The 21,953-nt window shown below is 38.7% G+C and overlaps 1 protein-coding gene across 1 annotated transcript in view; it reads left to right on the forward strand.

Moving 5' to 3' along the window:
• The window catches only part of LOC136873662 (MAPK regulated corepressor interacting protein 2), a 61,322-nt gene that overhangs the window by 3,044 nt on the left and 36,325 nt on the right, over positions 1–21,953 (forward strand). The window contains exon 3 of the mRNA XM_067146753.2: positions 18,856–18,918. Coding sequence (XP_067002854.1) covers positions 18,856–18,918 — 63 coding nt within the window. The remainder of the gene's footprint in view (positions 1–18,855; positions 18,919–21,953) is intronic.

Genomic DNA, 21,953 nt, shown 5'->3' on the forward strand with positions numbered 1-21,953 from the left:
GGTATCCCCTGCCTGTCGTAAGGGGCGACGGAGGGATGATGGAATTCGAACCATGAGATTACTTGTCATTGGTACCATTCCGTAAGGGACACCATGGGCCGACGTTACTTGCAATTAGTACCATTATGTGAGCAACACCATGCATGTTGCCTGTGATTAGTACTATCGTGTGCATTCCACTGAGGCAGGGGGCGGGCTCGCTCAACTGCATATACTAATGTCAATGCGTGAGTAGGTGCCGTGCGCTGCGCTAAATTGTGTTGTGAGGAACACCATCGGTCTGCATTGCCAGAGAGTAGTACTATTATGTGAGGAACACCATGGGTCTATGTTGCCTGTGGGTGGTACCATAATGTGTGATACACCTTGGGTTTACATTGCCTATAATGCGTACCACTATATGGGCGACACCATGAGTATATGTGGCCTGTGATTAGTACCAGTATGTGAGGAACACCACAGTTTTTGAGCATGCTCGTGATTAGTACCACTATGAGGAACACCATGGGGTTTTGTTATCTTTGAGTGGTTCAATTATGTGTGACATACCATGGATCTACATTCCCTGTGATTGGAACACTATAGGAGGAACATCATGGTTCTGCTTTACCAGTGATTAGTACTATTATGAGCGGCCAATGACCTGGATTTTGATATGTGCGTTCAAATGCAACTCAACCACACCAATAACAATAATTATAACATCACTGCACAGCTACAGATGGGAAAGGAGCCACCAGTTTGAATCCAATGCCACTCAAATTTTACAGATGTCACAGGACAACATGATTCAATTTTAACATAAAACAACAAGATTCAACACACAGCAGAGCTGAATATACATATTTTATCCTAATTGTATCCATACGCCTGATACTCTTTTTTAAACTTTGAAAGTGTTTTATTCTATGTATATACTTGAAAACAAAATCTTTTACACATATAATGTGATAATATTACAAGCAAATCATATCATTCAAGCTCCAAAAACATCAACCAAGTGTACAACTACGAAAATAAGACTTGAACACAGAAGTCAACCGATGAACTGAATAACACGCAAGATCTTGATTTATCAGTTTCATTTTCCGTATTGACCGTTATCGTAAGTTATAGACGAGAAAGGTTCCACCTTATCAATACAAATTTATTTATACAAATATCTACAGCACCGGTTTCGACTCTTTACCTTGATTTGGCAAATCAACTAATTTGATTTATGTGAAGGTAATGGTTTACAGCTGAGGATGACTACATGTAAAGAGTCGAAACCGGTACTGTAGATATTTGTATAAATAAATTTGTATTGATAAGGTGGAACCTTTCTCGTCTATAACTTACTATAGGCCTAACACGCAAGACACGAACATTCATGTGCATGAAGTGTTCCTACGTATATTGTTTTTATCTTATATACTTATAAGTTAGTTTTTAGTGGAGATAGTGTTTTACAAACTAATTTTAAGACCTAAAGCATATCATTATAGACATACAATTGCATTGTCACACATAGTGACACACGCCAGTTCCCATTTTGACATGCCCCATTTGGACGTGACCAAATACTTGTTATCATATGGCATTCACCAGACAATGTAATCTTTTCATAGTTTCATGATCTATATGTGAATGTATTGTTCAGCTGAAGATGACCTTATGTAGGGGGTGGAAACCGGTACTGTAGGATAATAAGTGCAATAAATATTGATAGGTGGAAGTACTTTCCTATTTCTAATTGTGTAGTTCGTCAATACGGATATGAAGATCATAGATTACGACACCATGAGTATATGTGGCCTGTGATTAGTACCACTATGTGAGGAGTGACACAAATCTAGCTGGCATCCGTAATTAGTCCCACTATATGAGGGTCTGCATTGCTTGTGAGTAGTACCCTTATGTGAGAAACACCATGGGGTTTTGTTACCTATGAGTGGTTCAATTATGTGTGACATACCATGGATCTACATTCCCTGTGATTGGAACACTATAGGAGGAACATCATGGTTCTGCTTTACCAGTGATTAGTACTATTATGAGCGGCCAATGACCTGGATTTTGGATCCCTTTCGACAACAAACATCATCTCAGAGTTGGATCCACTGATTGTTTTGGATTCATGGTCAATTTTTCAGTCCTCATTCGTTTTAGAATCTAGTCAGTGGATACATTTTGAAGTTTTAATTTTGTTGCACCTTGTACCATTAGGGGATGATGACCTAGCTGTTTGGCCCCTTTAAACAATGAACCTCATCATCATCAGGAGAAAGCAGTTCGCCATGAAGCTTGTTTAAAATAGTTCGGGCGTCCATAACCAGTGTAATCCTCATTGTTCCCCCGATCGGGTCATCTGTCCAGCCTTTAGTCACGGAACAGTGGGCGTTGACCCAAATTTCATCCAGTCAAATTATCTCTTAAGAATTATGTTTTAGTATCTCCCTCAGAAACCTACGTCACCAAGCAGAAATGTCCATTCTTTCTGTTGGAATTTCTTACTGTTTATTTTCCTATAACAAGAACCTGAATTTCTTATGACACTCCTACGCAAAGTTTTTCTGCCCTGAATTAAGCAAGCTTCTCCGAGAGATTTGTGTAGTGTAGTGATGGTTGGATATTCTTTTCTTTTATAATACACGTACATAAATGAGGTGTTGGATAGCATTGTGTAGCAATGAGTCAGTGTTCGTAACCTTCTACCGTCCATGGTAGGAAACATACTGGATTTTAATGCGCTGGTTCAAACATTTGCTCCAAATTATATGAACATTTTTTATAATAGCATGTCAACATTTTAACAGATAATTTTTTAACTAAGGTTAAGTTATAAGGAGACTCCCACCTTCCAATACTTGTCAATTTCTATATCATGGTTTTATTAATTACATGATATAATCCAGCTTAATCTCTAAGACATGTTTCGTTCCAATTATGGAACATCTTCAGCTAAAAGATTTGACAAAATGGCAAGACATTTAAAATACATGTGATAGTTATGATGATAAAATCAGCTAAAAGTGTTGACAAAATGGCAAGACAGTTAAAACACATTTGATGGTTATGATGATAAGATAAAATGTTCATTCATGTTAAGGTTCAAAACGACACAGCATAGGGGCGGACACCAAATACGACACGATCGACTACAAGTCTTGTTTTAATAGTCTAACTGCTACTCAACTTCAACTACGGTTATTTTTCAAGAGTTCCCCCGATAACTATACTTTAACCCTGGAACCGGCAGTCGTCGCGATTGTGACTCATTTTCCTGTTACTCAACCGGCAGAGTCGCTATCGAGATGCATTACGCCAGCGCTGACTAATTTCGAGATAGCGCCTTGACATTCAACACCTTTATGACATATCTTGCATCATGTTGAAGAGGAAACTCTACTCTATAATACAGCACAATTCTGAAGTAGTTTAGTGTGACAGTGTGTGCGGTATACACGTGGAAAAACGAGAACGCTTTGCAGACTGTCATTCTGTTGTGCTTGCTGTGGTTGTCCGATGTGCATTTCCTTTCGTGGCGCAAAATTATTGAATTGTCAGGAAGTAGTTAAATTCGTAAATGTTTGTTTGATTTGGACGGCGAAGATGATAGTGACGTATTTTTAGAAGGAATTGACGAGATGATTTTGACAATAATTCGTCGGGTAGTGGCGAGTTACATGAGCCTAGGCTAAGTGATTTTGACACTGATGTTAACGATGATGTGGAACACCATAAACCAGCCATTGATGATGATAATGATGGTAATGCAGTTGACCAAACAGAACCGAAGTGGACAAGAGCTTGTCCTCCAGAGCCAAAAATAAAAGTGGAAGAGAAGTTCAAGGTTCGAAACGCAGGTGTACGAAATTGCCCTCCGGGAAACAGTCCTCCTCTAACATATTTCTATTTGTTTTTCTCCAATGCTATCTGGAATCATTTAGTGACTGAAACTAATAAATACGCACATGGAATTATTCAAAATAAAACGAATTCCGGAAATATGGGTCCGTTTTCTCATCTGCAAAGATGGGTTGACGTTACAATATCAAAAATCAAAAAAAACATTTCTCTAGTTATAAATATGGGTCTGAACCCTAATAACAATATTGAAAAATAGTGGTGCACTTGAAAATCGCAAATATTTCCATATTTTTCTAAAGTCATGTCACTAAAGCATTTCGACTGGAAAGAAATATTCTATAACCTGTTGGTAATGGTAATTGTTGATGCCTACATACTCTATAGTTTGAACACCAACAAACCCTTTGAACATGAGGAATTTATGGTTAGTATTGTCGAAGGTCTTGTAGATGAAGAAACTCTTCTAAACATTCCACCTGGACCTTCAGGAGAAATGGGACATCAGCTGGTACGCCTCCCAGGGAAAAAACTATGGTTGTACCCTGTCTGTTCGACTGCAGAGAAAAGTCACGTACCCACTTCTGGTGCCCAGGATGTAATTGTGGTGTCCATAAACAGTACTACCATAAATTAAAACATTTTTGGAGGCCTATGAAAGCAGGAAGAAAGAGGAGCCACCCCGAAGGTAGCGAGGATGAATCTGACTAAGTAGGCTCACGTTTTGGTGCGATGTGCTTGTGTTATTTCAGTTCTATTTTACTTAACAATACTTCAATGTAGTGAAACCTTTCTACATATTTTTAATCAGCATAAAATTGTGCAAATTTTGTATATAGTAAAATCTTCATATAATGTTACTCTTTACGTACACGTTGCCCAGAACTTTTGGATTATTTTGGAATACTTAGCGTGTGTTGAATACTTCGCCCATACTGCTTCAGGATACTAAATTAGTAAGTTTAATTTCCTACTATAGTAATCTTCGTCCTTTTCTGAATAAAATTACATGTTATACATGAAAATAAATTGAAAAACAACATTTTTATGAATTTTGTAAAAGTTGCTTGCAAAACTCGCCTACATGCTTGCCACTTGAAGGTAAACCGCTTGCCGGTTGCAGGGTTAAGAAAATCTTTTATATCTCCAATTTTATCTTCAAGATTAAGAAGTATACACATCTCCAACATAAAGAAGAAGCTGTACGCAGATTTTGCTTCGTCACTTGGACGCTGACTTGTTGGAAATTTTAACCCAACATGAATGAACATTTTATCTTATCATCATAACCATCATATGGGTTTTAATTGTTTTGCCATTTTGTCAAAACTTTGAGCTGCTTTTATCATCATAACTATCACATGTATTTTAATTGTCTTGCCAATTTGTCAAATCTTTTAGCTGAAGATGTTCCATAATCAGGACGAAACATTTCCTAGAGATTAAGCTGGATTATATCATGTAATTAATAAAACCATTATATAGAAATTGACAAGTATTGGAAGGTGGAAAGCTCCTTATAACTTAACCTTAGTTGTGTTGAGCCAATACGGGACAAAATATGACATTTATAAGCTGGAATAATTTTGTAGCGTATTGGTATGCTGAATTTATTAGGAAGGTTGCAAGAATATTGTTCTCCTGGAAGAAGAATAGAAAAGTTCTTAGGAGGCCATAACAAAGCAGTGTGGCAATATTGTACAAGTTTTTAGTGTGAGTGCTTACTTAAATAGAGTGTTTTAGGATCAAGTCTTATGGATTTTGGACCTTTTTTTTTTTCTTTGAAAATCACTGAGGAGGAGATCTAGTCGATTCTCGAAACATGTTTGATGTAATGTGAAATAAATAATTTATATATATTTTTGTATTGACCTATTCATAGCCCTGTTTCACAGGATTCTGTTAAACATGTGGTTAGTTTCACCTGATTGGCTACGTTCATGACTTCCCACTCCATCCCCATTACAGCTAGAGAACACGTGTTAGAGCAGCTGTGAGTCCCATTGTATTTCCAACTGGACAATAATTTTCATCAGCTACTGCGAACTATAATTCAAATATTTCTGATATCTTGCTTCCAGTTGCAACGACCCATCTTCCATACGAAGTCTTAGGAATGAGTGTGTTTTATGTCCCAGATTTAGTTTCTATTGAAGAGATACCTATTGTTGCTTATTTTAACCCATTCTTCACAACTTCCTTAACTCATGTGTATGAAGTCTCCTAAAGTTTTTTAACATTAACTGCTCTTCATTACTATATCTTGTTTCCTATGGGTTCAATTGTTCTCTGCTAGCATGTGTTGTATGTTTCAGTTTAAGAGCCATTGTCTTAGGAAGTTGAAGGAGAAAAATTGCATCACTTTTAGAATTATGATCATTCAATCAGTCACTACTGATCTGCATTTAGGGCAGTCGCCCAGGTGGCAGATTCCCTATCTGTTGTTTTCCTAGCCTTTTCTTAAATGATTGCAAAGAAATTGGAAATTTATTGAACATCCCCCTTGGTAAGTTATTCCAATCCCTAACTCCCCTTCCTATAAATGAATATTTGCCCCAATTTGTCCTCTTGAATTCCAACTTTATCTTCATATTGTGATCTTTCCTACTTTTAAAGACACCATCCAAACGTATTCGTCTACTGATGTCCTCCCACGCCATCTCTCCACTGACAGCTGGGAACATACCACTTATAGTTTGACAACAATAAAGGTGTTTTAATTTAATCCACCTATTCAATACTTTTATTTTCACTTATAGCGGTTACATAAATAGACTCACAGTTAAATGGGACATGTTTCACCCTCAATTAAGGGCATCTTCAGCCTAAAAATAATCATCAAGAGTACAACTAATATTAAAAGTGGAAGCTAAAAGTTTAGCCAGTTATTAAAATTCGGGACATAAAAATGTGAAAAATGATACAATATATAAAGATGCTAATGGAAACACTGTCAATGATTAAACTATAATCTTGTCGGAGACTAAAACTTCTTCCATTAAAATTCCAATTAAAACAGTTCATTTAAAATGTTAGTGGAAAACCAAAGTGGTAATAATATAAAGCCAATGACATGAGGGCGTGAACACAAGCATAAACATGATTGTCATAAATACAATATGTCCAAGGCCGCTGATGAAATTTGTCAGCATGAAGTAAGACAGAAGCATCAGTTGAAAAATTGTAAGTGGCCCTTAGCACCGGTAGGTAATACTATTCGCTGAAACCTTGCCAGGAAATGTCAGCAGATACTGAAATAATGTTTTCTGTAAGAGAAGGAAAAGATGAAATAAGAAGTTGAACGTAAGGAGAGAATTCGGATTACATAAATTGAAACAGGTGAGGACTTACATGTTAGTTGAAAGTTGTTATTTGTTATCTACTGTTGTGTTGGTTGTTGTCCTTCTGTTGGCTCTGAGTCTGGTGTTGTAACTGTGCTGCAGAGGCGGCAGTGAACTCGGAGGGGAAGGAATAGGGGAGTGTGGAAGGGAGGAGAGGATGGGTGGAGTCAGTTGTGACGAGGCTGACAAAGGGGCAGAGTCAATCGTATTGCTGGAAGTAGGCTTAATATCTGTAGGTATGGGAGGAGTATTAGAGTATGAAGAATTAAATATATTAGGTATCCTAAATTTATTCGAACTGACTGACTTTAATAATTTCGGCATTAATTCATGTAACATACTTTTCCTGTCCGTGGTTTCATTAAGATTCTCTTGCTTATTGTACATCTGATCTAAATAGATATATAAACTTTCTAATTCGTTTAACATTCTCGCTTTTTCTATGTTTCTAATTATCGCTAGGTCTTTTTCTATGGATTCATCTTTATGCTTGTGTTCACGCCCTCATGTCGTTGGCTTTATATTATTACCACTTTGGTTTACCACTAACATTTTAAATGAACTGTTTTAATTGGAATTTTAATGGAAGAAGTTTTAGTCTCCGACAAGATTATAGTTTAATCATTGACAGTGTTTCCATTAGCATCTTTATACATTGTATCATTTTTCACATTTTTGTCCCGAATTTTAATAACTGGCTAAACTTTTAGCTTCCACTTTTAATATTAGTTGTACTCTTGATGATTGTTTTTAGGCTGAAGATGCCCTTAATTGAGGGCAAAACATGTCCCATTTAACTGTGAGTCTATTTATGTAACCACTATAAGTGAAAAAAAAAAGTATTTAATAGGTGGATTAAATTAAAACACCTTTATTGTTGTTGAACTGTAAATTTTCAATACAGACCAAAAATGAGATTTGTAACATGTAACATACCACTTAGTTGAGCAGCTTGTCTCCTTTCTCCCAAGTCTTTCCAGCCCAAACTTTGCAACATTTTTGTAACACTACTCTTTTGTCGGAAATCGCCCAGAACAAATCGAGCTGCTTTTCTTCGGATTTTTTCCAGTTCCTGAATCAAGTAATCCTGGTAAGGGTCCCATACACTGGAACCATTCTCTAGTTGGGGTCTCACCAGAGACAAATATGCTCTCTCCTTTACATCCTTACTACAACCCCTAAATACTCTCATAACCATGTGCAGAGATCTGTACCCTTTATTTACTATCATATTTATGTGATTACCCCAATGAAGATCTTTCCTTATATTAATACCTAGGTATTTACAATGATCCCCAAAGGGAACTTTCACCCCATCAATGCAGTAATTAAAACTGAAAGGACTTTTCCTATTTGTGAAACTCACAACCTGACTTTTATCCCCGTTTATCATCACACCATTGCCTATGGTCCATCTCACAACATTATCAAGGTCATTTTGCACTTGCTCACAATCTTGTAACTTATTTATTACTCTGTACAGAATAACATCATCTGCGAAAAGTCTTATCTCTGATTCCACTTCTTTACACATATCATTGATATATATATATAAGAAAACATAAAGGTCCAATAATACTGCCTTGAGGAATTCCCCTCTTAATTTTTACAGGGACAGATAAAGCCTCACCTACTCTAATTCTCTGAGTTCTATATTCTAGAAACAGAGCCACCCATTCGGTCACTCTTTTGCCAGTAGTCTCCCATGATCTACCCTATCAAATGCCTTAGATAAGTCAATCGCAGTACAGTCCAATTGACCTCCTGAATCCAGGATATCTGCTATATCTTGCTGGAATCCTACAAGTTGGGCTTCAGTGGAATAACCTTTCCTAAACCCAAACTGCCTTCTATCAAACCATTTATTAATTTTGCAAACATGTCTTATATAATCAGAAAGAATGCTTTTCCAAAGCTTACATACAACGCATGTCAAACTGACTGGCCTGTAATTTTCAGCTTTATGTCTATCACCCTTTCCTTTATACCGGGTGGTACAGCTGCCCCTATTCACGCTGTTTTATGCAACCCACAGATTATAGTTGAACCTAAAAATATTGACCTTGACTACTCACTACAATGTGTGCTCTTACAACGCTTTCCATAATTCGTTTATTCGTGTCAAGCAAATCAGCATTAATGATAAAATACCAATTGATGGTAAAGATTATAAGTTAAAAACTTCATTTTCCTGTATTGAACTGAGATTCACAATTAAAATATCAAGGAAGGTTCAACCTTTTCAATACAAAACATGTTGCATAAGATGTTCACAACATAATATTTATTAAATAGTTAGAACCGGTTTCGACGCTCATCGCGTCATCATCAACTACAAAAATCACAAATGGGCAAAGTACATGACTTATTCGAAGATTAACCTTATTCAATTCGCCCAACATCAGGTGTCTCGGCCTCAACAAAATCCTTTTGTTGGTATTGCTATATAACATCGGACCTGGACTTATGTGCCTGAATTGAACATCAGAAGAGTGGACAATTTTACTACTTTGTTTTTACCACATGGTTTTATCATCATATTCAGACTTTTATGTTCAAAGCATCAGTTCAATTTTATGCACAATATTTACCCATCAAACTACTCTGCTTTTATGTGTCACATCACATCATCATATTTTACTCAAGTTCTTCTAGCTTTTAAGAAAAAGCAGTCTACCATTTGTATTCAGCCATGCAAGAGTTATTAATGCAATTTTTATGACATGTACTTTGCCCATTTGTGATTTTTGTAGCTGATGATGACGCGATGAGCGTCGAAACCGGTTCTAACTATTTAATAAATATTATGTTGTGAACATCTTATGCAACACATTTTGTATTGAAAAGGTTGAACCTTCCTTGATATTTTAATTGTGATGGTAAAGAATCGTGAAAATTATGTGTCGCAGAAACGTCCTGTACAGAGAATATTATTGCTGAATGACTAGAAGTAGCAGCAACACAACAGCGCTAAACAGCAACCCGTGATAGCCGAGCTTGCTAAAAGTTAGAGGAGAGTACCGGTGTTCGTTAGTAGGCGGTTCAAGTCCTGTGTACGACGAATATTTTTATTGCGTTGTTGATGTTCATGAGAGTCGTGTTGTTGACGACAAATCTAAATCATGATCAGTTCTCATATTGCAGGTACTCAGCTATGTTTGTTTTTTAAGGAGCTCTTAAAAGAGCTATTTGCAGTAAAGTGAGATTGTACCGACAACGGTGTGATGGGCTTATGCATGGCCATTCGATTAATGAAGCAAATGTTCAAAATGACCACCTGCTTCGTTAATGCACATCTGAGCACGGTGGAGGAGAGACATTCTTGCTTGCAACATATGTGGTGGAATCTGCCTGCAGGCTTCCGTGATGAGCCGCCGTAAATGATTCGGGCTCTCAGGCTCCTGCTCATAGACTCTTTCCTTTAAATAACCCCAGAGGAAAAAGTCGAGTGGAGTAAGGTCAGGTGATCTAGCCGGCCATGTGACCAGACCCCCTCGTCCAATCCATCGTCCAGGATATGTCCTATGCAAGTGGTTCCGTACTGCCAACGACCAGTGTGGGGGAGCTCCATCCTGCTGGAACCACATCCGTAACAGTGTCGTAAGGGGCACATCCTCCAATAAGAGTGGGAGGTACTCACGAAGAAACTCTAGATAGCGTCGTCGCGTGAGGTTTCCTTCGAAGAAATATGGTCCAATTATCTTGTCACCTAGTATCCCGCACCACACGTTGACGCCCCATTGTACCTGAAATCGAGCTCCCCTGATCCAGTGAGGATTTTCAACGCTCCAGTAATGGAAGTTGTGACAATTAACAGTTCCGTTGTTGTGAAATCTGGATTCATCACTAAAGAGAATGTCCATTAAGAAATTCGCATCAGCTTCAACTCTTTGTAATATCCATTGCGAAAATTCTATCAGTTTTGGAAAGTCATCTCCGTGAAGTTCCTGGTGCAGCTGTTGATGGAAAGGGTGGAATTTATGGCGGTGCAATATTCGCAGTACAGATACATGACTGATGTTCAGTTCATTTCCTATGGCCCGTGAGCTTGTGTGCGGGTTGTATGCAATTGCATTTTGAACAGCTTCGTCGTTATTTCCAGACGTCACTGGAGCATCCCGAACGGGGGGGAAATGTATGAAATGACCCCGTTGCACACAACCGTCTTTCAACACGTCGAAATGTATCTGCAGTTGGCAGCCTTCGTCCAGGAAATCGTTCTTGATACAAGCGTCTGGCTTCCCGTGCATTTTGCCTTGCTTCTCCATAAAGTAGTACCATATCCACATAATCATCCCGTGAATACATAATGTTTGCTTTCGTGCTAACCGTACAGTACGTGCTCACACGTTGCTGCTAGGATTACGATATGCTGTTTCATGTGCCCTACGTATGAAGTGTAGACCGCTGTTAGTTGGTCTTCGAGTCGAACGTGCGCAGTTGCTTGGTTGAATGGGTGGGTCAGAATGTTGACAACACGTGCACTGCGCTTCATTCCCTGTAGTCGTTTGCCATATGGAAGTCGCATGTTATTATTCCTTTCGTATGTATGCTTTCTTTGTAAAGGTGTCAAATTACTTTTGAGACTTAAGAACGTTAAATATTTATTACGAATGGCCTTACAAGTATAATATCAAAATAAAATTGAAAAGCTCGTAACTAGATTCGAACTCTAAATGCCTGCTAACATATTGTAAGCTCGCTGCGATTGGTGCCATGTAGCCACTGCAGGCGACAAAGAATTGGTCTCGTAGCTCTGTACTAATGGAATTACCTAGGCTATCGCTTCGATACTGATCGTTGATGTTAAAAGTTCTGAACTCGAATGTGCAAACACCACAGTGAACTAAAGAATCGCGTCTCTCTTACGCCCAGATAGTTGCAACTATTTTCTACGCGTTACTTGGTTGAATGAGTCCAGCGTTATGTTTCAGGTGGTATTCACAATCGGTGCGTATGTGGCGATATTTATGATACCTGTTTATTATAACTTCCGTAGAAGAATATCGGAGACTTCAGAAAGGTCTTCGTAAACGATGCCTAGGCAAATACGAAATGACATTAAAAAATGCATGACTCAAGAATGGTTGGAACCCTTCCTGCTTCAAGTAACCTATCGAGGTACGTCTTCCATACGTAATTCCGCGCAGCTATTTGCAACGTACAAGCGCCATCCTTGTAACTCTGTATTCACGAGGAGAGCGGAAGTTCCCGCTTCGACAAGTTACTGATGAGTTACAGCCTTATGGTCCCGTTTTATGCCTTTTTTGATCGCTCTAACGGTAGTAATTACATGGCGTAAGCTATCAGCAAGAAGTGTTTGCTTGTTTCATTGATTTTGAAAAGGCATTTGACAGAGTTCAACATCCAAAACTTGTAGAACTCCTAAAAGATATAGGAGTTGACAGCAAAGATATCCGCATTATTGAAAACCTTTACTGGAGACAAAAGGCCGTTGTCCGAATCGGAAATCAAACTACAAACGAGATAGCCATCCAAAGAGGAGTTAGACAAGGTTGTGTTTTGTCTCCATTGTTATTCAACCTTTACTCGGATAAAATTTTGAAAACAGCTTTAGAAAATCAACAATATGGAATAAAGGTAAATGGCGGCATAATTAACAACATAAGATATGCGGATGATAGTGTCATCCTGTGTGACAATTTTGAAGGTCTCCAACTCCTGCTCAATAATATCAGTGCAGTAAGTGAGGACATGGGACTAAAAATAAATGTAAACAAGACCAAGTTCATGATCTTCAGCAGACGTGCCAATGCTGAGGCAATCTTACAACTAAACAACCGACAGATTGAGAGAGTAACCACTTTTAAATATCTGGGTGCCATTGTCACTGAACAACTTGATCCCGAGAAAGAAGTGAAACAGAGGATAGCAATAGCACGAAAAATATTTACAAAAATGAAATCTTTCTTTTGCAATGACTACTTAAATTTAAAACTTAGACAGAGGATGGTCAAATGCTATATATGGTCAGCCTTGCTACATGGTGTGGAAACATGGACTCTCAAGAACATATCAGTGAAACGCTTGGAAGCCTTTGAAATGTGGATCCACCGTAGGATGCTCAGGATTTCGTGGGTTGCACGACTAACGAACCAAGAAGTACTCAGAAGGGCAAGAGCAAGTCGGGAACTCGTTCAAACAATAAAATTCCGGAAGATCTCTTACCTTGGCCACATCCTTAGAAATGACCATTACCTCATCTTACAGCGGATTGTACAAGGCAAAATACAGGGTCGGAGAGGTGTCGGGAGGAGGCGAACATCATGGCTTGGAAACATCAAAGAATGGACTGGAATTCACAGTGTTGAAAGACTTTTCCACCTAGCAAGAGATCGTTCTGCATTCACCACAGTGATCGCCAACGTCAGGGGGACCTGATACGGTACTATGAAGAAGAAGAAGAAGCTATCACAACTGCTGTACAGCATTTGCGTACCCCACAGATTATAAACTACAGTGCAAAACACGTTTCTATCAATTTCGATGTGATGAGACTGTACAAAATGGTGGTCATGGACATGTCTGTAATTGGTCTTACCCTATCACGTTTTCTATGATACCACGACCGCCCTTTCTATCAAAAGAAAATGGCCTCTTGGACCAATCAGGTGCGCAATTCTCTACCGACAGCTATAGGCGTGTTTATGGTTTGTACAGTATAGTAACATTTCGTAAAAATTAGTAGAGTATTGGACACCGCTCTACATAAAATGGTACAGTGTTTTTGAGATGGACCTCACTTACTGCCTCTTGTACCATTTTTCCATTGTGCGGAGAAGTCTACATCGGGTTAACTGCACATAACATTGCTGTAAGGTGTTGCGCAAGATGGGACTAAGAGGCATTTACGTCCTAGCTGGTTGCATATATTCGGGAAAAAATAGGGGCAGCTGTACCACCCGGTATACAGGGGCTACTATTACAACTCTCCATTCATTTGGTAAAGTTCCTTTATGCCAAAAAAATCAAACAAGTACTTCAGATATGGTACTATATCCCAACCCATTGTCTTTAGTATATCCCCCGAAACCTTATCAATTCCAGCTGCTTTTCTAGTTTTCATCTTTTGTATCTTACTGTAAATGTCATTGCTGTCATAGGTAAATTTTAATACTTCTTTAGTATTAGTCACCTCCTCTATCTGGACATTATCCTTGTAACCAACAATACATACTGCTGACTGAATACTTCTGCCTTTTGAAGATCCTCGCATACACACTCCCCTTGTTCATTAATTATTCCTGGAATGTCCTTCTTGGAACCTGTTTCTGCCTTAAAGTACCTATACATACTCTTCCATTTTTCACTAAAATTAGTGTGGCCTTAGCTGACTTCTTTGCTAGATTCAATTTCCTAGTAAGTTCCTTCAATTTCTCCTTACTTCCACAGCCATTTCTAACTCTATTTCTTTCCAACCTGCGCCTCCTTCTTAGTCTCTTTATTTCCCTGTTATAATATAGTGGATCTTTACTATTCCTTACCACCTTTATAGGTACAAACCTATTTTCACATTCCTCAACAATTGCTTTAAACCCATCCCAGAGTCTGTTTACATTTTTATTTACCGTTTTCCACCGATCATAGTTACTTATTAAAAACTCCCTCATGCCTGTTTTATCAGCCATATGGTACAGCCTAACAGTCCTAATTTTAATCTCTTCCTTTCTTTCACTTTTATTTTTAATTACCACAAAAACAGCTTCATGATCACTAATACCATCTATTACTTCGGTTTCTCTATAGAGCTCATCGGGTTTTACCAGCACCACGTCCAGAATATTCTTCCCTCTAGTTGGTTCCATCACTTTCTGAATCAGGTGCCCTTCCCATATTAACTTATTTGCCATTTGTTGGTCATGCTTCCTGTCGTTCGCATTACCTTCCCAATTGACATTTGGTAAATTGAGATCACCGCTATGATTACGTTCCTTTCTTTATCGTTTCCCACATAGCTGATTATCTTATCAAATAATTCTGAATCAGCATCTGCGCTACCCTTTCCCGGTCTGTACACTCCAAAGACATCTAGTTGCCTATTATCTTTAGAAATGAGCCTTACACCTAGAATTTCGTGGTTGTCTTAAACTTTCTCGTAGCTTACAAATTCTTCTTTCACGAGAATGAATTCTCCCCCTCCTGCCATTCCTACCCTCCAGTTCCGTGAGAAAATTTCTGTATCCATTATATCATTTCTCAGCCATGATTCAACTCCTATTACAATATCTGGTAAGTATATATCTATTAAATTACTTAATTCTAGTCCTTTCTTTACAATACTTATACAGATGAGCACTAACAGTTTTATGTCATTCCTACTTGATTTCCAGTTCCCTGTTCCCTTTACACCGCTCCCTGGCGCACCCTGTTTCCCTGAATGTACCTCCCTATAACCCTTCTAAACAAATTTCCTAACTTATATGTACCACTACGGTTTAAGTGAAGGCCATCTGAACGCAGATCCCTATCTCCTACCCACCCATTAGGAACTAGAAATTTCACTCCCAGTTTCCCACATACCCACTCCATAGTCTCATTTAAATCCCCAATCACCTTCCAGTCAGTATCCCTCCTACACAGTATTCCACTGATAACAATCTCCGCTTTCTTAAACTTCACCCATGCTGCATTTATCAGACCCACACATCCCCAACTATGTTGATACTTATACCTGCTTGTCTTACGTTGTTAGTACCAACATGAAACACTACCACCTTCTCCTTTCCCTCCTCCTTCTCTTCTACTTTCCTCAACATCTGCCTTAACCTAATTCCTGGGTAACACTCTACCCTGGTACCCTTTCCTCCACACACTTTCCCGACATGTCTAACCATAGAATCCCCCATGACCAGAGCCTCAACCCTACCCACCTCATTTGATCCCCTCCCCTCCTGGTCAGTCCTATCTTTCCTGATAGCTTCAGAAGCTACTTCCTTTTCTCCATCCCATGACCCTGTTCCACCTGTCTTTTCCTATCCACTACTCCACATTTCCCTTTCCTATCTTCCCTTTCTCCTACTTCCAAACTTCACGGCAACATTTCCCGAGAAGTGATCATGATCATGAAAAATCAGATGTACTATTGAGTAGAGTGGCAGACATTTATAATATCCGTAATGATATGCTTTAAGTCTAAAGTAGGCTGTAACAAATGTGATGACGTGCCTTTATATTTGATGTATAAGGAAGATATTTGCTTTATAAGTAATGAAAAGAGACAAATGAGTGACAATCGGGTTATATGTACAGTAGAAAAATAGGAATAATGAAAGGAGCACATAACAAGAAAAACACGACAGGCCAATTTGGGAAGAGGGAGGAATAGAATTATGTGACAAGGAAGAGCCTAAAAACACAAAAGGATAGGGCCAATATCCACATCTGCATCTCAATTCTTCGGGCTGTAGTGAAGTGAAGGAAAGAGAAAAAGAAATACCAGTGGTAAAAGACTAGGAATGCAGGATAAACACAAAAGATGATGATGATGATGATGATGATCATCATGATCATGATCATGATGTTTGTTGTTTAAAGGGGCCTAACATCTAAGGTCTTCGGCCCTAAACACAAAAGAAGAAACCCCCTATGGGTGGGGCACGCAGGCGAAAACATTGTGAATTGGATCCACTGATTGTTTTTGTTTCACGATCTTTTCATCACCATTCATTTTAGATTCTAGTTTTAATATTCATTTTGTTGCAGCTCATACCATTAGGGGCTGATGACCTACCTGTTAGGCCCCTTTAAACAACAAACATCATCATCAACAACAAAAGAAGAAAATAAACCCAGTAGGTAGGTGCAAGTAAAGGAAAGAAACAAACAAATGACAAATAAAGTCATGTATATAAAGTTCCTGTTATGTGTTCCTTTCCATGTTCATATTTTTCTAAATGAAAGTTTACATGTCTGTCGTTTGTATTTCACATAACACCATAGATTTTGTGGTGCAAATACCAGTAATAATAATAATAAAAATGAAAATCCACAGCCTGTTTCCAGTCATTCGACCGGGTCACGAATGGAATGAATGAAGCCCCCATCTAGCGGGGAGGATGGGAGTTGTGCCGGCTGCCGAAGCCTGTCACACTCCGCTGGGGCAATGATTAATGAATGACAGATGAAATGATATTGGAGAGTGTTGTTGGAATGAAAGATGACATGGAAGACCGGAGTACCCGGAGAAAAACCTGTCCCGCCTCCGCTTTGTCCAGCACAAATCTCACTTGGAGGGAGCAGGATTTGAACTACGGAACCCAGCGGTGAGAGGCCAGTGCGTTGCTGCCTGAGCCCCGGAGGTTCTAATAATAATAATAATAATAATAATAAGCTTGAATTTTATTTATTTATTTACAAGTTGCTTTACGTCGCTCCGTCACAGATAGGTCTTATGGTAAAGAAGTAAGTATAAATAACCACCTAATCGATACTTTATTAATGCTCAGGCAAAATTGAATAAAATTAAAACTTACAGGACATGTTTCGACCACTTAGTGGTCCTCTTCAGCTGTATAAATAAAGAACTGAAAAGAAAAACATTGACAATAAGCACAAATAAAAGTTCTTTGGAGACTCCTTTGATAAAAATGGAGGTCGTCAGAATAGGTAATAAATTCGTCTTTATAATCTTTATAATTACATAAAAAGGATGCACCTATGAGACCTATAATTAATTTTCGGAGAAGCCCCACATACAAAATATCCCAATTTATTCATAGGTTCTTAACTCATAACTACGTATTTTATACCAAATCTTCGATAAAAAACTCCAAAGAGTTCTGCATTGCTATTAAAGATTTCAAGTTAACTTCATCTCATGTAACAAGTTCCTTCGACATCAAGGACATGTACACGAACATTCCTATTAAGAACACCATTGAGATTATAAAGACGAATTTATTACCTATTCTGACGACCTCCATTTTTATCAAAGGAGTCTCCAAAGAACTTTTATTTGTGCTTATTGTCAATGTTTTTCTTTTCAGTTCTTTATTTATACAGCTGAAGAGGACCACTAAGTGGTCGAAACATGTCCTGTAAGTTTTAATTTTATTCAATTTTGCCTGAGCATTAATAAAGTATCGATTAGGTGGTTATTTATACTTACTTCTTGATTAAACATCGATACGGTCATGAAATGGACAACTTGTAATAGGTCTTATGGTGACGATGGGACAGGAAATGGCTAGGAGTGGGAAGGAAACAGCCGTGGCCTTAATAAGGTACAGCCCCAGCAGTTGCTTGGTGTGAAAATGGGAAACCACAGAAAACAGCCGACAGTGGGGTTCGAACCCACAATCTCCCGAATACGGGATACTGGCCGACTTAAGTGACTGCAGCTCTCAATCTTGATATTGAATTTTCTTTTCGTATAACTTATGAAGCTTTAACTGGGAATGTAGCTGCTAGCTTTCATTTGAAAGATACGGACAAGCTGTAGCTGTGTATAGACAAGAGTGTATTCATAAGTGAACTATCAATACGGAAATGAAACATAAAGCTGTAGCTGCACCGGTACTTTTATGAAGGTCACAAGACCTGAGAGTATGTGACGTAAAAGTAATATTTAAAATAAAAGCTCTAAATTGAGCAAGAATCCTTCATTTCTCTTGTGTTTTTGAACTATGTTGTTTTCTCTTTCCAGCATGGAATAAAGTTTCAAGAGAATTCGAGCATTCTAACCAAAATGGAGCTGATAATGGCAAAGGTAAATTTTTATGACATATTCTAATTTCTGGTCAGTTTAGTTAATTATTTGTTTAAGTCATTAATTTGGTCCTGTGTTTGTTCCCCATTGCCCCACATCAATACAGCAAACAAATAATTGAGGTTTGGGGAAAGAATTAATAAAGAGACAAGCAGGACTGTTGTAGTACAAGAGAACGATGAAAAGGGTGTGTGAAAGTGAATGTCCAGTGTCGAAGGCAGAAAAGAAGTTGCAAGATCAGTAGCAGAGCGTGGGAGTACTGGTGTGAATAACGATGAACCATTGGAATTCAAAGAAACCCTTTACAAAAGCTACTTTGTACCAATATGGAAGTAGAGAGAACATCAAGGCAAGTATTTGAAATGAATCTAAAACGCACAAGACTCAGAGAGAGACCCACATCTCTGAAGAACTGTGGAAGAGGTATTCGCACAGGACTGGTGAATGAATTGATGGAGATGGAAGTCAGTGATCTACAACCCAGCCAAAACTTAATTGGAGAAAGGAAGGAAGAAAGAGATTGTTTTGAGAGGAAGTACAACTGGGCAGCCATCCTTGATTAACACTAATCAGAGGGAAAAATTTGAAGAGGTCCAACTCTTCAAAAAATGAATGTATCAGCAAACGAAAGAGAAGGGCCATAAAGGGTCCCAGCTCAGGGTTACGAATGAAGACCTCAACGGCATCTACGGCAGAGAAGGTGGACTTCGGTACGGTGGAGATGGCAGAAGGGGCATACCCGTAGCGTCTGTACTCCAGAGGAGCGGCTACGAAAGGCGTCTGTCTCCATGTTAGGGGCAACCTAATTTTGAACCTGGCAGTAGGTATAAAATGCCTTTGGGTGTGGCAATCCCATCGTAACAATAGCCTATATGGACAAAGCAGATATGGTGCCTCGGAAAAGGTTAGGGCGTCCCCTGCTAAAAGCGACGCGCAGCTCTTCAGGTGCTGGGGGAACTGTGAAAAATGGGCAACCAGCACCAAACTACATCAAAATTGCAACAGTAAATGTACTGACAATGACGGGAAAGACAGAAGAACTGGTTGACTTCATGATAGAAAAAGGTATAGCCATACTTGGACTGTGCGAGACCAAGAAGAGGGGTACAGGGGAGATCCCTCTGAGAGAACGATACAGGCTGTATTACAGCGGAGGACCTGAAGCAAAAAATGGAGTGGCCATCATACTTAGAAGAGAAATCCAAGAATATCTGGAATATACAAAGTACGTCAGCGATAGGATGATGATGGTGAGACTCCAGTTTGAAAATGGCGTGAAAGATCTATTTCAGTTGTATGCCCCACAAACTGGTTGCATAGATGAACATCTAGAGGACTTCTTAGAGGAAGTGGAGAGACAGATAGAAGATAAGGAAGTACTATTGATGGGAGATCTAAATGCACAAGTTGGAATGGAAAGACAAGGAAAGGAAGATGTTGTAGGGCCCTTTGGATATGGAAATGTAAATCCAGAAGGCGAGTTGTTGGTGGATTTTTGCATGAGGAATCAAATGATTGTTGGAAACACCTGGTTTAGGAAGAAGAACAGTCAGAAGATTACAAGGTATGGCTGGGGAGACAGACGAACAAAGACCATGATTGATTATATAATCATAGAGAAAGAACACCGGAAGAACCTTGTAGATGTAACAGCCATGCCTGAAGAAGCCTTTGGTGGAGATCATAGAGTTGTGATAGGAAAATTGAAAGTTGGAAAGAAGAGAGAAAAGAATTAAAGTATGGAAGTTAAAGGAGAAAAGCATACAAGAAGAGTTTCAAAGGGAAATAATACCCTTGGTACCCAGGACAGAGGTGGGGAATGTTGAAGAGGAATGGAAAAGATTTAAGGAAGCACTGGTTGGATGTGCAGAAAAGGTGTGTGGTAGAACATCAGGAAATATGAAAGACAAAGAAACACACTGGTGATAGGGTAAAGATTAAAGTGAAGGAAAAGAAAATGGCATGGAAAGCATGAAAAACATCTAAGACTGAAGAAAGTAGAAGAAAATATGTGGAGGCAAAGAATTTGGCCAAGAAAGTAGTGGAGGAAGAAAAGAGGAAAAGCTGGGCCTTATTCACACAGAAATTGAGAGATGATACGCAGGGCAGCAAGAAATTACTGTATGGCATCTTAAGAAACAAAAAGAGAGATCAAGTAAACACCAGATTTGTGAAGGATGAAGGTGGCATAATTTTAACAAAGCCAGAAGAAATAAGAAATAGATGGAGAGAGTATTTTCAGAAGCTGCTGAACATAAGAACGGATGACAGTCATTCAATGGACGACCAGGAAAGGCAATTAGTTGACGAAGAAATGGATAAAGAAATTACAATGAATGAAATTGAAATGGCAGTAAGAAAGATGAAGAATGGAAAAACTGCTGGAATAGATGAAATTTCAGTGGAGATGATAAAGGCAGCTGGAGCTGTAGGCCTGCAGTGGACATATCGAGTTCTCAGGAATGTCTGGGAGAATAAGGAGGTCCCTGAGGATTGGCAAAAAGGAATAATCATCCCAATTTTCAAGAAAGGTGATAAGAAAGTTTTGAAGAACTACAGGGGAATTACTCTAATATCCCATGTTCCTAAGATAATGGAAAGGATACTGGAAAGTAGAATAAGGTTGAGGGTTGAGAAGCAGAAACAGGAAAATCAGTTTGGTTTCAGAAGTGGAAGGTCAACAATAGAGCCCATTTTCATTATGAGACAACTAATGGAAAAGCATTGGGAGTACGGGAATGATATGGTGATGACATTCATTGATATTGAAAAGGCATATGACAGTGTCCCTAGGACGAAAGTTTGGGACAGTCTGGTGCAAAAAGGAATTGGACAGGGATTAATAAAAATGATCATGACATTGTATAAGGAATGTTGTAGTTGCGTGCAAACACAAGTTGGCAGGACAAGTTGGTTCAAAATAACTAGTGGGCTGAGACAGGGAAGTGTTCTATCACCAATCCTGTTTACAATAGTAATGGATGACATCATGAGAACAGCAAAAGCAGCATATGGAGGAAGAGAAATGAACATGA

This window comes from Anabrus simplex, chromosome 5 (assembly GCF_040414725.1).
Source record: "Anabrus simplex isolate iqAnaSimp1 chromosome 5, ASM4041472v1, whole genome shotgun sequence".
Taxonomy (NCBI): Eukaryota; Metazoa; Arthropoda; class Insecta; order Orthoptera; family Tettigoniidae; genus Anabrus; species Anabrus simplex.